This window comes from Chroicocephalus ridibundus, chromosome 18 (genome assembly GCF_963924245.1).
Source record: "Chroicocephalus ridibundus chromosome 18, bChrRid1.1, whole genome shotgun sequence".
NCBI lineage: Eukaryota > Metazoa > Chordata > Aves > Charadriiformes > Laridae > Chroicocephalus > Chroicocephalus ridibundus.
The window spans coordinates 6,694,153-6,708,079 of NC_086301.1; the positions used below are offsets into that span (position 1 = coordinate 6,694,153).

The following is a 13,927-nucleotide window of genomic DNA, read 5'->3' on the forward strand; positions in this document are numbered from 1 at the left end:
TCCCAGAGATTCATCCCTTAGGAGTTCTCCACAGTGTTTGTTTTCACGCTGGAAATATGAACATATTTACCAGTTGCATAATAGCACAGTAAGTGTTTCAAGGATATTTATAAACAAGTTTCATAGTGCTTCCCTGATGGAGTGGTCACCCCTTGCTTACGGGGTACTGGCGACGAGGGTTGTATTCCAGGGATGGCTTTTGAGAGGCAGCTCTCCGCATCAGAGGCGTCTTTGTGTTGGTACAGCACTTGGCGCAGTAGGAGCTTCTCGCCAGTGCTGTAGTAGTATTGTAAAAGAACTGCACTTGGTTCTCCAACTTTGTTTCTTCAATTTGTCCTACAACCAGCACAAAAGGAGCATGTGACTCCTCCACTCTGAGTTTTTGTTACCCGGCCTTTCAGTTTCATACAGTAAATGTCAATCTGTGTGTTCAAGTTTTAAGATATATTTATTTTTGAGGGGGGGACACAAAATTTTTCAGCTGGTGCTTTTATATATATTCAAAGAGCAGTCTTCAAATCCTTATTGTGGCAAATGCACACTCTCTTTATAAAAATACTCATCTGTAAATATTGATTATGATAACTTCTCTGCACAAAATTACAGCCTGCCTATGCCAGGGCATGATTCACCTCCTACTGCATGGCACTTGTCACCCAGGAGTCTGGCACTCCTGTTTCTTTTTATAGTCTTGACTTGAACATAGTGATTTTTTTTTTTCTCTCTTCCGTTCCTCTTACAGAAATTGTGAGTCCCAAAACATTTTAAAGCCACATGTGGATTGTTGAGACTAAAAGAGGCAGCCTGTACCTCCTTGAAAGAAATCACAGGTGTTGTATCTGAAGGTTCATCTGTGTCATTGGACAAATAGGCACAACAAGTGGCTCCAAATTCTCAGTGCCCTTTGTATTTGCCTGGGAACATGTCTTGGTTTGCATGGTCATGGCCTGAACCTGCTGTACCATGGCCCTGTTCAGGTGCTATAGGAAATCACGTCCTACTCACGGTGCTGCTGTTGGCCATGGGACCTCTGCGCTGGGGGCTCCTGTTCTTTCCCCGCACCCCCAAAGCTCAGTTATAGTACAGCTACCTCAGTTCCCGAGAAAAATTCCCAGCTGTTCAAGACCATTTTGTCTTAGTCTGGAGCGAGGCAGGCAACAGGATAATGGACGACAGTGAAGCATCCTTATGCACTCTTCATCTTGTAACTGTGCGAGGGTCTTGTCTTAAAAAAAAATCACTTGTGAACTTCAGGTTGTTGAACCAAGCTCTAGTGGTTTAAGCAGTTAATCATTAAATCTGTCATAATAAACATGTTGAGGGGGAAGAAAGGAATGGTAATAACTGTAAACATCCCACCTTTTTGCAGAGTGAAGTCAGTCTGGTATATGTTAGAAAGAGTATTAAGCATTGCACGCATATAAAAAATGCTGGTTGTATCCATAAGCAAATAATGAACTACTACACTGTGTGAATACGTACTACAAAAGGCTGTACTTTAAGGAAAAACCAGCCCTGCTGCAGAATTTTGAGCACGAAGACAAAAAGCACAAATTCTTATATTTGTGAAGTCTGTGTTGTTCCATTAACTGAGAAAATGCTTTGAACTTTTTCAGTTTGTGCTTAATTTTAGTTACCTGTGGATGCTTATAAATGGCACCTTGTGGAGATGGGTGAGACTGGGTCTGTTTGCTTTTTAACTGCTGTTTTTTACACCTTGTGTGCATATTAAATTTTTGAAACTTAATGAGGAAGCAACTTCTTAGCCTAGTGGGGGCAATTTCCAGCTTGTCTGTTTAAATCTTTACTGTTGTGTGTTCAGCAATGGTGGTTCAGAGGCCTGGTGGCCAGCAGCGTTAAAGTCTTGAAGTGCAAAACATCCGTGGCTGTGTTCTCCAAACTCTCTGGGATAAATTACCACTGAACTACTTCCAAGATGCATTTTTTTTTTTCCCGGGGAAATTTTCTGTACATCTTACAGCTCATTTTTCTAGCACGTGTGTTTTAACAACTTCTCGTATTCCCTTTCCCACCAAACCAGTACCCCGGTGCGTTAGGTGTTCTGGATACCGGGAAGCAGGGTGGTAATATCCTTTTCTGTGTGTCCTCTTTCCCCAGGAACAGGGTGGTAATATCCTTTTCTGTGTGTCCTTTTCCCCCAGCCATAGCGCTTTTCTGTTTTCTCACTGTAACGTTATGTCTCACTGTAATGTTATTCTTCATGCAAAACTAATGAAAAATTTGCTAAAAGATTCCCCAAGCTCTTTCTCAATCATCTTTTATTTTCTTGTGGTGTTTCATAGGTTTATTATAGTTTTAAATGTTTAGATTATACCCATAAGGAAAGCAATTAACAAAAATCTGTGCATCAATGGATTGTAATGAGAGAAAATTAGATTTGTCTTTCATCTTCTTCTCTTTCTGTTTGAGAAAAAGAAAAAAGTGTAATCTCTTCTTCATGTTCAAAATAGCCATTTCATTCTCATTTAACTGTGTTCTGTTAACAGCTTTCAGTGGTGTTTTAAAAAAAAAATAATCCCAGAAACTGTACATTGAGAAAATACAGAATGTATTTTTCAACAGAAAACATTTATATCCAGTTTTTAGCAAAACCAGTGATTTTTTTCATGAAAAGATTATCATAAAAATGTATACCGTGTTTTGTTTGTATGTTCTTCTATCCATGGTAGCCAGCATTAATCCTTACCTTTGAACATCAGCAGACTAGCTAAAGCGCAGACCTACAGCTGCTCACCTTGGGGGCGGAAGCAGGAGTAGCATTTCTTGCTTTGCAACACTTGTATTGTGTAACGTGTGTAAGGTACATTTCCATGTATTATCCACTTCTCCAGTGTTTAAAAAACAAACTAACCCCAGTAACAGCAAAAAGTTTCTCTGTCACCTGGACCTTGGTGATGTTGTCTTTCTAGAAGCAGCATCAACGTGGTTAATGAAAGACATCGAATGACGATTTCCATGAATATCACACAACAGAATATTCATGTGTTTATAATGTGGGTGTGTAGAATTTGCAGATACAGGACTGGGACTGATCAAATAATCTCCCTGCAGGCAGAGATAAGAGACTGTCCCTGTGCAATGAGAAGTTTCAGCCTTATTTTGAAAGATTATGCATATTCTGTTTCTTTCATGTTGTTTGTTTATTTGTGCCCTTTCTGTTGAGCAGGCACCTTCTGCAAAACACAGGCTGAAGTGTGGCCTCAGCCCTTGTTTATCCAGCCTGTACTGTTGCAGCTGGTACCACACCTCATTTATTTGGAGTCTTCCAGCTAGTTATATGTGCAAGTAATTGAGTCCTGCTGGTGTGGGGTGCAGAGCACAGCCTCTTCCAGAAGATTGTGAATGCTCCTTTCCATGCTGTGGGGTTTTCCCACCACTTTTCTTAGCTGCTTGCCTTTTGTTTGCAACTCCAGCTCTTTACAAGGATTTGATAGCGACATCCTAGACATCAGCAAGCTCCCTAGCTGCTCAGAGTCATTCTTGAGCTTCTAACATAGCTCCTTCATTGCTTTCATATTTTTTTTTTTTACCTGCCAAAAGCCCTATTAGCTTTAAGCAGTTGGAAAAAGCCTGTATAAAGGTGAGTGCCGATTTGAGATGACCTGCTTGATGCTGGTTAACCCACAACCTTTAAATACAGGTTTAATACCAACGATACTGAAGTGTTTCCTCTCCCAGTCCTCACTCCTAGCCTGTGGTGCAGAACTGTCTGGCTGTTGTGTGAGACTTTCGGCTGAGTCGTGCCTCCTGGTTCCTCCTGCAGCCAGACTTGTTTCTCATGCTGACAGCACCTTGCCTTGCCTGCCATTCAGCAGCCCCAGTTGATGTATCTCCATCTCTTTCACCTCTTAAGCTTCCAAACTCACTGCAGAGCAGGGGAGAGGTGGTGGCCTGGGTTGTGGCTGGTGAAGGAATACTTAGCATAGCTATTTTTTCAGAGGGGAAAAAAAATAAAAATCTCTATCTACGGCATGGTAATCTGTCCCATGTCTGGATAGATTACTTGACTACACTCCTTCCCTGTTTTGTGATCTGACACCTGATACTTGCTGTGTTTTGTTAACATTGACTGTTGCGCAGGCGCAAAAGTGAGTTTGCAAGATTTAGTGATAAATGCTTACTGGTGGTGGTGTGAGTTGTAAGCAGCAAGCCTGGTTGGGAGATCAAGTCCTGTACTCTTTCAAGCATTCCTGGTGAGCTTCTGGTGTCAAGGAAGAAAAGCTTATGTTAAGAGCACTGGATACCTGATTTAATTTTGACTGGATTTTGTTAGCATTTCATTTGTCTCTAAAAGCTGTTGGCATAAAATGTTAATTTAGGGACAGCAGAAAGACATTGCTAAAAACTAAAACCTGAGCAGCACCCCTCAACTTTCTTCAGCCCCTCTCTGTAAGAAGGTAGAGAAGGAGACTGATTTTTTTTTTAATTGTACCAAGGTAAAGGAGTTTCTTACAAAGCAACATTTGGGAAAGGGAGAACACGACATTTTATGGTAACGAAGGAATGAAAGAATGGAAAGATGAATATGGATAAGGGGTTGTGGAAGGGCTGATATTTTAGGAGAAGGAAGTAGAGGATGAATAAAATAACAGCAGGACAGTGAAAGATGCAAGTGGGAAAGCAGGGGGCGATAAAGTGGAGAGAGATGAAAGGATGAGAACTTGAAAAAGAGAATGCAGCCGAGTAAGAACCCGGTAAAGTAAAGCCATGAAAAGAGATGTGAATAGCAGGGTGAAGTGAAAGTTTGGTGAGCTTCATGGTTTCACTCATTTGATGTGGGCTTAAGACAGACTTTCAACTCTAGTGGAGGAGGAACAATTCTGAAAGTGTCTTTTTACAGTAGGAGAGCAGGGGAGAGGTCACGAAGAGTCATTTAAAGATACCTTCAGGCTGCAATAGTGTCCATGCAGAATCCAGTGTCAGTCAGTGAAGCTTCCTGCAGGCTTCGCTGAGACTCGCCACCTGAGATGTGGTGGCCTGCCTTCATTATCAGTCGTTAATAGCTAGTCTCTAAAGAAGTAGCACACGTTGTTTTTTGGTTAAATGTGAAGAGCCTGGCATGACACTTAATCCAAGCTCTGAGAAATTACATGCACATCTTTTGGTAATTTTTGAGTAATCATTCCTGTTCTGCCTTTTCCAGTTCCCTGCTTTTCACAGGGAGGACATCAGCAATGTCCTTTACTAGCAAGGTGCTTGGCTGTTGAGTGTGGAAAACAAAGGTGTAACTTTCACATGACTAGAAAGAGTAGAATTGAGAGAACGTACAGATGGGGATACCTAAATCACAGTATTTGCGAACTTTAATGTCTGAACAGGCAAAACTATAGACCTCTTTCAGAGAGGGTCAGTCAGAATGGAAAGAGAATTATGACACTGACAAGAACAGGCAGTGATAGAGGAGACGAAAATTCTCCTCTCTTTCTCTCCTTGCAACTGTCTTGGGGGATATTTTAATTGAAATCTTTCATCCAGGAGGGTACTGAGGTGAGATAGAGGCAGAATTATTACAGTGTATTCCTGCGAGTCAAATCATAGTTGGCTAATATAAGAAACAGCGGCATATTGCTAGCTTTGTGCCTGGGGAAAAAGGAAAACTGGAGTCCTTTATATGACCGCGTATTTAGATACTGGGTGCATGACAGCTACGTGATAGGTGCTTAGTGTAATTCCCACCTCGCTGAGGTGAGAAGCTTGCTGGTGTGCGAGCATGGAGTTAGATCGCTGCTGCTGCTGGAGGATGGACTGAGCAATTCCATTAGAGAGCTTTATGTAGCCTTTAGGTGAACTGGTCTGATGGCCTGGGCTTCCAACAGTGCTAGCACTTGACAGTGCTAACACGCGTTTTTCAGCTCATATGAGCAAAAGAGAGGATCAACTTGTATGTGAAGAGCAGCTGGTTGAAAAGGGACTTGAAATGTGGAATGACGCTCAGAAGCGAGAGGGATGGACAGATGGGGGAAGCATTTGAAATTTTTCAACTACTGCACAATCTCTTCTGGTTATAGATGCACGGATGCTCAAATTGTTTTCAGGAGGTTCTTTCTGTTCCCTTGTTACTTCTAGCCTCTTGCACTGGAGAAAAAGTTGCTCCCTTAGGTTTTGTCCTTTAGGGGCAAAGAGCCTGTTATCTTCGAGAACTTTGACCTCCTGGTTGCAGTGAAATGTGCCTGTGCCGATTGCCATTTGATCTGTTCCCCTATTACTCAAACCCTTTGATTCCAGACTTGGCCACCTTCCACCACAGAATGTCTCATACTGTGGCTCTCCTTCACAGACTGGGCAGTCCAGTTGCATCATTAAACTTTAATGAAAAGACAATGTTGTTCTCTTCCCCACGAGTTTTAAAGGTGGCAGAGTTCTTGACAGTAGTGTCAGGTGCCTGACCACCTTCTCTTTTCTCTGAGCCTGCCTCTGCTTCTCTCTGCTGCTGAACCTACTTCTGTTTTCTCCAAGTCTGGAGAAACCCAAAACTTGTGTGTGGTAATTACTGTGTTTGCTTTCTTTCCTCTCGCATGTCTCTGTTCCCCACCCCTCGGGACTTTTTCTTGTCCTAGTAGCTTATCTTGCATTTTTTCTAGGCTCAGAAGAAACAGGTTTTCAAGTCCTGATCCAAAAATGCCAGAAAAGTCTAAGGCATGAACTACTCTTGAGCAGCTGTGAGGCTGATGATCTATTTCTACATAGCTAGTTTCTGAAGATGTAAATATTTATCAAAGCTTACTGTTTCTTTTGTAATGCAGAGTTCTTCTTTTCCATGTCCAGGACACCTTTGAGGGGAATACGTTTCAAGAACGTGGTCCCTCCCCTGCTGTGCTCCTCAGGTGGCTGCGGTGTTGACAGTGCTGAGGACGAGCAGGTGCATTGCACAGACACACCTTGGACACAGCATTGCAAAGCATCTCTGCAAGCATAGACTTGTACAGAGCAGCAGCTTGCTCGGACTGTTTGACGGAGGAAGAGAAGCAGTCGGGGAATACTGAAAGTAGTCATTTAGTTCAGTGCCCGCTTTGCGAGGCTGGTTTCTCTTCACTTTGGAGTAAGGTTTCACTAACATTAAGTTGCAGGGAGTACCTAGTTCTTCTGCTCCTGGCAGGGGTTCCACCGGTGAAGATTATGGTTTGTGACTTAAAAACATGTGCCATGTGTCCCATGCGGGTTTTGGAGCTAGGTGTGTGCTCCTTAGCTTCCTCTTCACGGGTCGTTTCTGGTCAAGCTGAAGTACAAGCATCCTGTTGTAGTTTTACACTGGAAGTCTTCATAGTACAAAATTCAGATAAGAAAGGATTTAAAAGTTTTCAGCATGGGTTTGACTGTGGATGTGTCAGTCTTTACTGCATTAGTGTTGTGGAGAAGTGTCATAAAACACATCATGCTGTGCGGATGCTACTGGTCCTTGCACAGGTCCAGCACCTGTGCTGTGACCCATGGCTCAGCCTGGTCTCAGACTTGGGAGCGGGAGGTGGTGGGACGCTGTCTGTTCTGCGTGTGGGGCATCTCTAGTGACAGCTGTGCAGATGAAGGTTCCTTTAATAGTCTGTGTTGTAACAAAAATTATATTTGACACCTTAGAGAAAGATAAAAAAAAGGCACGGTTGGGAGTTGAGGATGTTCCATGTTCTGTAACCAGTGTGAGAAGAAGTGTTCCTCTGTCTCCATCGCCCTCTTGCAGTCCTGATCTGAGGTATTTGCAGGACTTGGTTTTTCATTTAGGTCCTGAAGTGTTTCTCCTCTTCTTTCCCCTGGTGCCACGTACACATATGCTCTGCAGTTTATTTATAGAGAAATCAGCAATGTATCTGCAGTAGATTAGTTGGTCATCAAAAGAATAAGGTCTATACCAAGGAATGCAGCACGGCAATAACTGTCAGGGAGATGCAGTAACACATAGCTGTATAAGTGGCCTTTGAAGATGATTAATTATGGAGGTGTGCTGTCGTGGCATTAGCCTTGTATTTTAAATAGAGCCTTGAGCACAGTTCTTGTATGGGAGAATGTGCAGGAATGCAAACTCCCTTTGGACAGGGATTGGAAGGTGTCTGCTGCAGCCTGCTCAGCACTTACATTGTCTTCCTGGCTGGGGAAGGCATGGCTTAAACCAGCCCTTCAGAAATTCATTTAAATTTAACCATACAAAAGGAGCGTCTGTTGTGGGGAGGGGTTGCAAGGCTTTTACGTATGTTTTGTCAGTCAGAAATAGCAGTGTGGTTTTCTCTTTCTTGTGTTGTGATTCACCGAGTCCTTCCGGTATAAAAAAAAAAAACCAAACCCATTTTTCATATGACATGGGATTGAACAGGCAATGAATGACTGTGCTCTGTGGCTCAGGGGAGGCGAAAGTCCTGTTACATGCTTCAGTAGAGAGCAGTCTGTGACCTGTGTCATCAATTAGCAATGAAATAGTTCTCATCGTGGGCTAGCAGCAAAATTTTCTTTTAAATATTTCAGTTTCTTGGTTCCAACTGTCCAGTTGGTCTTCATGTTCCCTGAGCTTGCGTCAGCACGTATTGAGCAATGTCTTGGCTAAAATTGTGGTTGTAATATACAGTATGAGAGTGGTGTTGCTTCATGTCGTTTATTCAAAAATATATATATCTCAACATTGAAATATTTTCCCATTAAATTCATTTGCTTTTGAAATCAAAAGCAGTCCTACATTATCTTGTCATGCATACATTATTAATTGCAATCCATTTTTAATTTAATGAAAAATTATGTTAAGAGCCGGGGAGGGAGCTGTCTTGCAGTATCCTTGCTCTTTCTTTGCCTAGATAACCTCAAGCAATCAAAGAGGTTACACTTAAAATCCACTCCTGCTCCGCAGTTTTATCTTTTTAAATGGAACGGTGTGTAAACTCAGGGAAACTATCAAAGGAGGAATGAATGCATTGGCAGAGGTGACAAGTGGTTTTCCGAGTTGGATAATCTCACTCTTTAAGTGGTTGACAGAAGTTTGTGTTTGGAGAGAACTGTCTCAAAGAGGAGTTCCTGTTGCAGTTTCCCAAAGTTTATTTGGGTAGCAGAAAGGTGACTCATTATGTAAATCTAATTATCATTCTTGTGAGCTGTATCAACCTGGAAGTTAGTAAGTTGGTCATGAGTGCAACTGTGTCCTAAAGAAGCCTTCCCGATTGGAGATTTGTTCTTAAATTTGATTCTGCGCTACCCTCTGTTACCCCAAGGATTGAGAGATAAAATGTTTCCAAGCCCATTGCTAATTTAACAGCAAATTGGAGCTTGCGGTTAGTGATATCATTCTGCTCTGTTCTCTTAATTAAAATAAAAAAATCCTCACCACACCACAATTTGGGTCAAAATTTTCATTTTGTTTTGCTATTATTATGATAATTTAGGCCCTAAATAAGGATAAAATGTAGCTGACTGGAGACCAGATCTTGTCTACATTAGAAAAATTATCTGTTACTGTCAAAACTTGTCTCCAGCAGAAATAATCAAGCTCATGTGCAGTAAAGCTGTGTTAGTTTAGATCAAACCGTAGTAGTTTTGAGCCTGCTCTTCTAAAATATGTCTTTAAGACCTTTGTAAAATGTATATGTGCACAGCAGTGTTTCTTAATAACTAGTGAATTCTTGTTAGCTGTGTAACAAAATACTTATTATTGTTTAAGTATAGAATCCAGAGCCCTGGTCTTGAATAAAGGCTGTACAGTAGTGAGAAGTGTACAAATGAAAAGCAAGAGAGAATCTCCGGTCTCAGTGAATTTCCAGTTAAAGTGCAAGACAGCAGGTAGTATCTGATGAAGACAGAGTGAAAGATGAAGAGCTGAGAGGAGGAGCTGGAGATGGTGTCTCCTGGTGTGGCTGGCGGTGATAATGTCACAAAAGCACAAAAAGTAGCAGCAGGTATACTCTACTGTGCCCCAGTCAGCCGGATGGTGTCGGCAGTGGATATGCTAAACTTCTCTGTACTAGTAAATATATTTTCTCTGTGATAGTAATGGGTTCCTGTTAGTTGGCAAGAGGCTCTTTTGGAGCTGTACAGTAGACATGTTTGCTTAAATTTCTCCCCACAGCTACTTCTACTTTGCTGGTAAGTGCAGGAGTAGACCTTAAGCTACAGCAGATGCAGTGTGGACGCTAGCCGTGGAGTTTTTATGCTTTAGCACTTTAGAAAATGACCGCTTTGTTTTTGCTTTATGTTTGTTACTGTTTTGTTTGGCTTGGACTGAACACTGGTGAATTCATCCTGATTGAACACAAGCTGGACTAGCAGCCACGCGGGTGGGTTTTAGCTTCACTCTAAGTAGCGGGTTCTCCTCTATCTATGGTTGCCTTAGGGTGCAGGTCAGTATCTTGCTGTAGTACAGCTGGGTGGGAAATCTGCACAGGTTTTCTCACCTCGGGTTCCCATTAATGTCTGTGTTTCGGGGTCCTTGACCACCGCGGAGTTGTGTTCCTGGCCATGGCCCCATCACCTTGTGCAAACACCTTCACTGTTGCGGTGTGCTTCTGTCATGAAATCGGACTCTAGTTTAATTAACTTGTCCACTCGTGTCAGAGCGGTCAGACCCACAAGCTGAGGGATGTAGTCCCTGAGATGAATCCATCCAGTGTACTTTGGTCCCTGGTGGGGGAAGGAAGAGTTGTGATAGTTCCTAAAGCCCAGCAGCTACAGATGCAAAGTCAGAATAGTTTTGCTTTCCAAATAGGCATGTTGTTTTCTATTCAGTTCTTCTATCTTTGGCGTGTCCCGTTCCTGCAGGTCTGCTTTGGTGAAACAAAGGAAAATTTGCATTGGGAGAAAGGGATTTAGAAACAATCGTTAGGCTTTCTAGGCACAGAACGGGTCTAACCTGTTTGACCCTGCTCACGCTTTGCCAAGCTTGCATCTTCCCCTCTTCTCCTCTGGCTGCTGAACTAAGGGTTGGCATGGCTGTGTCCTTATGCATTAGCTCTAATTAATGACGTTATCATCACTCGGTTTTACAGCATTTACCAAACAACATTCATCCAACCATTTAAAACTAAAAAAAGAAAAAAACAAACAAACAAAACCAAAAAAATCCCCAAACAACAAACCAGAGTGTAATTGTGATTATGTAGCCTCTTCTGTTGAATTTTAGACCAAAAACAGTGGGCTTTATTTAGTAAATCTTTGGTATCCCGCTGAGTCCAAAAAGCATACAGTATTTCCCACACCAGAAATCTCCGCTTACAGCGATCTTACTGATTTGAAAGGAATGATGTGCAAAATCAGGTGCCTTTAGATTATGTGTTAAGTTTCCATGGGCTGTGTCTGGACGGTACGTAAAATTGTTAGCTACAAATGACAGCTTGTGTGTTTGTGCTGAGGCTTCAGCAAACTGTAGCAGGTAATAATAATTAAAAAAAAAATAATAAGTGGGACATTCTACAGAGGTGAGAATAAGTCTGCCTTTTGTATCAATACAGAAAGATTAAAATGACTTGATCAAGGTCATGCAGGAAGCTAATGGCAGAGTCAGGACTGAAAGCCAGTCATCCATCATCCACGCTTTCCTCTGTATTTGCTAGACCTTGCTGCCTCTTAGGGATATCTAACCATCTAGACTGCTGCAGTGGTGGTCTGATGAAAGATTTCAGTCTTTTAATGGGATTTGAAAGTTGGGTAATAATACTTATTTCCTATTTCTGGTTTAATGTATAAACTAGGAAATGTAATAGCAGTTTATACACAGCTCCTTTTAAAACTGGCTGCATAAACACAGAAGCAAATTAAGCCTTACAAGTCTTCTCTGGGAACCCAGTAAATATTATCCTGCTCTCAAAAAGGAGGAAGCAGAACAGCAAATACATTAATGGGATATGTCCAAGGTTATTCAGTTGGCAGAACTGGGAATAGCCTCCTGCTCTTGTGACTCTTACTTGCATCAGAATAGCTGAAGTCGTATTTAGGGGCAAAACCGCCCGGAGCAGGTGAGCCCATCCCCGCCTGGATCGAGGGGCAGGAGGTGCACAGGACAAAGGAATTCCTTGTCCTCCCTCCGCCTCCTCCGGCTGGGAAAGGGTTACTGCTGAAATGCCTCCAACAGCCTGGGGAAAGCATGAATCAGTGCTAGCGAGGGAAGGCGGAATGGGAGCCCGGAATCGCAAGCTGTTTGGTGCTTTGCATTTATAGATACCTTTTTTTTGGGGGGGGGGGGGGGGGTTAACTCCAGTGTTGCAGGCGAGCTGGGCACAGCCGATGTTTGAGGCAGCCCGTGCCAGCAAGCAGCCCGTAGGGTGGCATGAGATAGTGTGCGTGTGTTGGGGGGGGAAGCCTGGACACAAGGGGGGAGTCAACCTCAGCCCTTTCTCCTTGTCTCCTTCCCGCTCCCCTCCGGCAGCCTCCAGCCGGCTGCTGCTGCGAGAGCGAGTGTGTGAGCGTGTGTGTGTGACAGTGTGTGTGTGTGTGTGTGTGCAACATGGAGGGAGGGACCGGAGCTGCCGCCGCCTTCGCCAGCATCTATACGGCAGCTTTCACTGCGGGAACGCGAGGGACTGGAAGCAGTCTTGATGAATCTGAAAGGTCAGTACTATCAATAAATCACCCGCAGATAAATGCTCCTCCGAGATGCATTCTTCCCCCCCCTTTTTTTTTTTTAATTTTTTTAACCCCATTTTTTCATAAATGGAGTATTAAAACGATACCGTATCTCCGAGGAATGTAATTGTTTCACAGTTGGTCGTAGCCAGCAATGTCTAATAAAAATGTAGAGCATGATTTAAAAAGGCAAGCGTGTCATTTTCACTTAGCAAATGCAACTTCATTTTAATTTTTAGTGTATTCTGAAGTGTATGTATATGGCAGTGTATCCTTTAAGTGGTTGGGTATTTGAATGAAGAAAGGTTAATTACCTCTTTCAATCAGATTGTACTATATAGGTTACACTAGCATGTAGAAAGCAGACAAAGTGTAATTTTGCATCCCGTTCTTCATGTGACAGTGGTCCTTCAGGCATTTTTGGGTAAAGTGTATGGAATGTGGTTATTAGCATGACTGAAACTTGCATTTTTTTGGATCAAAACCATAATATATCCTGTGTCTAGCAGCGTAGAGCACATACTCTGTACTTTGGCTGTGTGAAAACAGCAGTAGTCACAAGGCTTCTGTGCTGAGCGTATTTTTTTCCCCTTTCTAATGGATAACTAAGTGCTGTTGATACGGCATAGGTTTGGGCGCAATAGCTCTGGAGGGCCAGGTTATCGTGTAGTTAAAATTCTTGTGGAATGAGACAGTGCTGATTATCTTCATGGCAAATCGTCTCCTTCACCCAAGGCTTGGATTTGGACTGTGGCTGATATGAAATAAGCTTTTTGCTGTTGCAGTTCAATTGGGATTTTCTACTTTGGGGCTGAGAGTGCATAAATATTTACTGGTGAAAAAGAGGAGGGAGCTGGGGAACCAGTATAATTTAAAACTTGCTGTCTTGGGCATGCTCTTACCACCTACCTAGCTTACAGATTAACGCTGTTTCTACCAAACTAAAAGTTATTTATGAACATAGCTGCCGGAAGCTGGAGACACGGGTTCTTATTTCACTGCATAATGCATTATCAACAAAGTCTTGATAATTTATGCTAACTCCACCTACTTCAGCTTTCACTGCCAGAAGCCGAAGGAGAGTAGCTCCTACCTGCACTGCAAAATTTCTCTGAAACTGTCTGCGTTTTCTTTCTTGAAGTATTTTGCCTTAGGAAAGCTACTACTAAATATCCTCTCAATATTTGTACTAACCAGTGGCTCAGGTACTGAGAGAAAGCTAGTTAGGTAATTTTGGTTCTCTTTACTTGCAAACAAAACTGAATTTAAAAATTAAATATGTGTAGTGTACTAATGCTGGAGCCCTTGCACTCCCCAATGTCCTTTGTGACAGAAAAAGCACAATCCGCTATCTGTTGGCATCCACGTATACAGACACGCGTGT

General features: G+C 42.5%; 1 protein-coding gene across 5 annotated transcripts in view; it reads left to right on the forward strand.

The window, feature by feature from the left end:
* Nucleotides 1-13,927, forward strand: part of ARHGAP32 (Rho GTPase activating protein 32) — a 254,756-nt gene that overhangs the window by 53,721 nt on the left and 187,108 nt on the right. For 2 of the 5 annotated variants that reach the window (XM_063355086.1, XM_063355087.1), the window contains exon 1: nt 12,303-12,528. The exons of 1 other annotated variant lie outside the window; for it this stretch is intronic. In XM_063355086.1, the coding sequence (XP_063211156.1) occupies nt 12,425-12,528 (104 nt within the window). In that variant the 5' untranslated portion in view covers nt 12,303-12,424. Of the gene's footprint in view, nt 1-12,302; nt 12,529-13,927 lie in introns of those variants that run through there. 2 more of the 5 variants (XM_063355089.1, XM_063355090.1) reach the window with 1 other exon arrangement.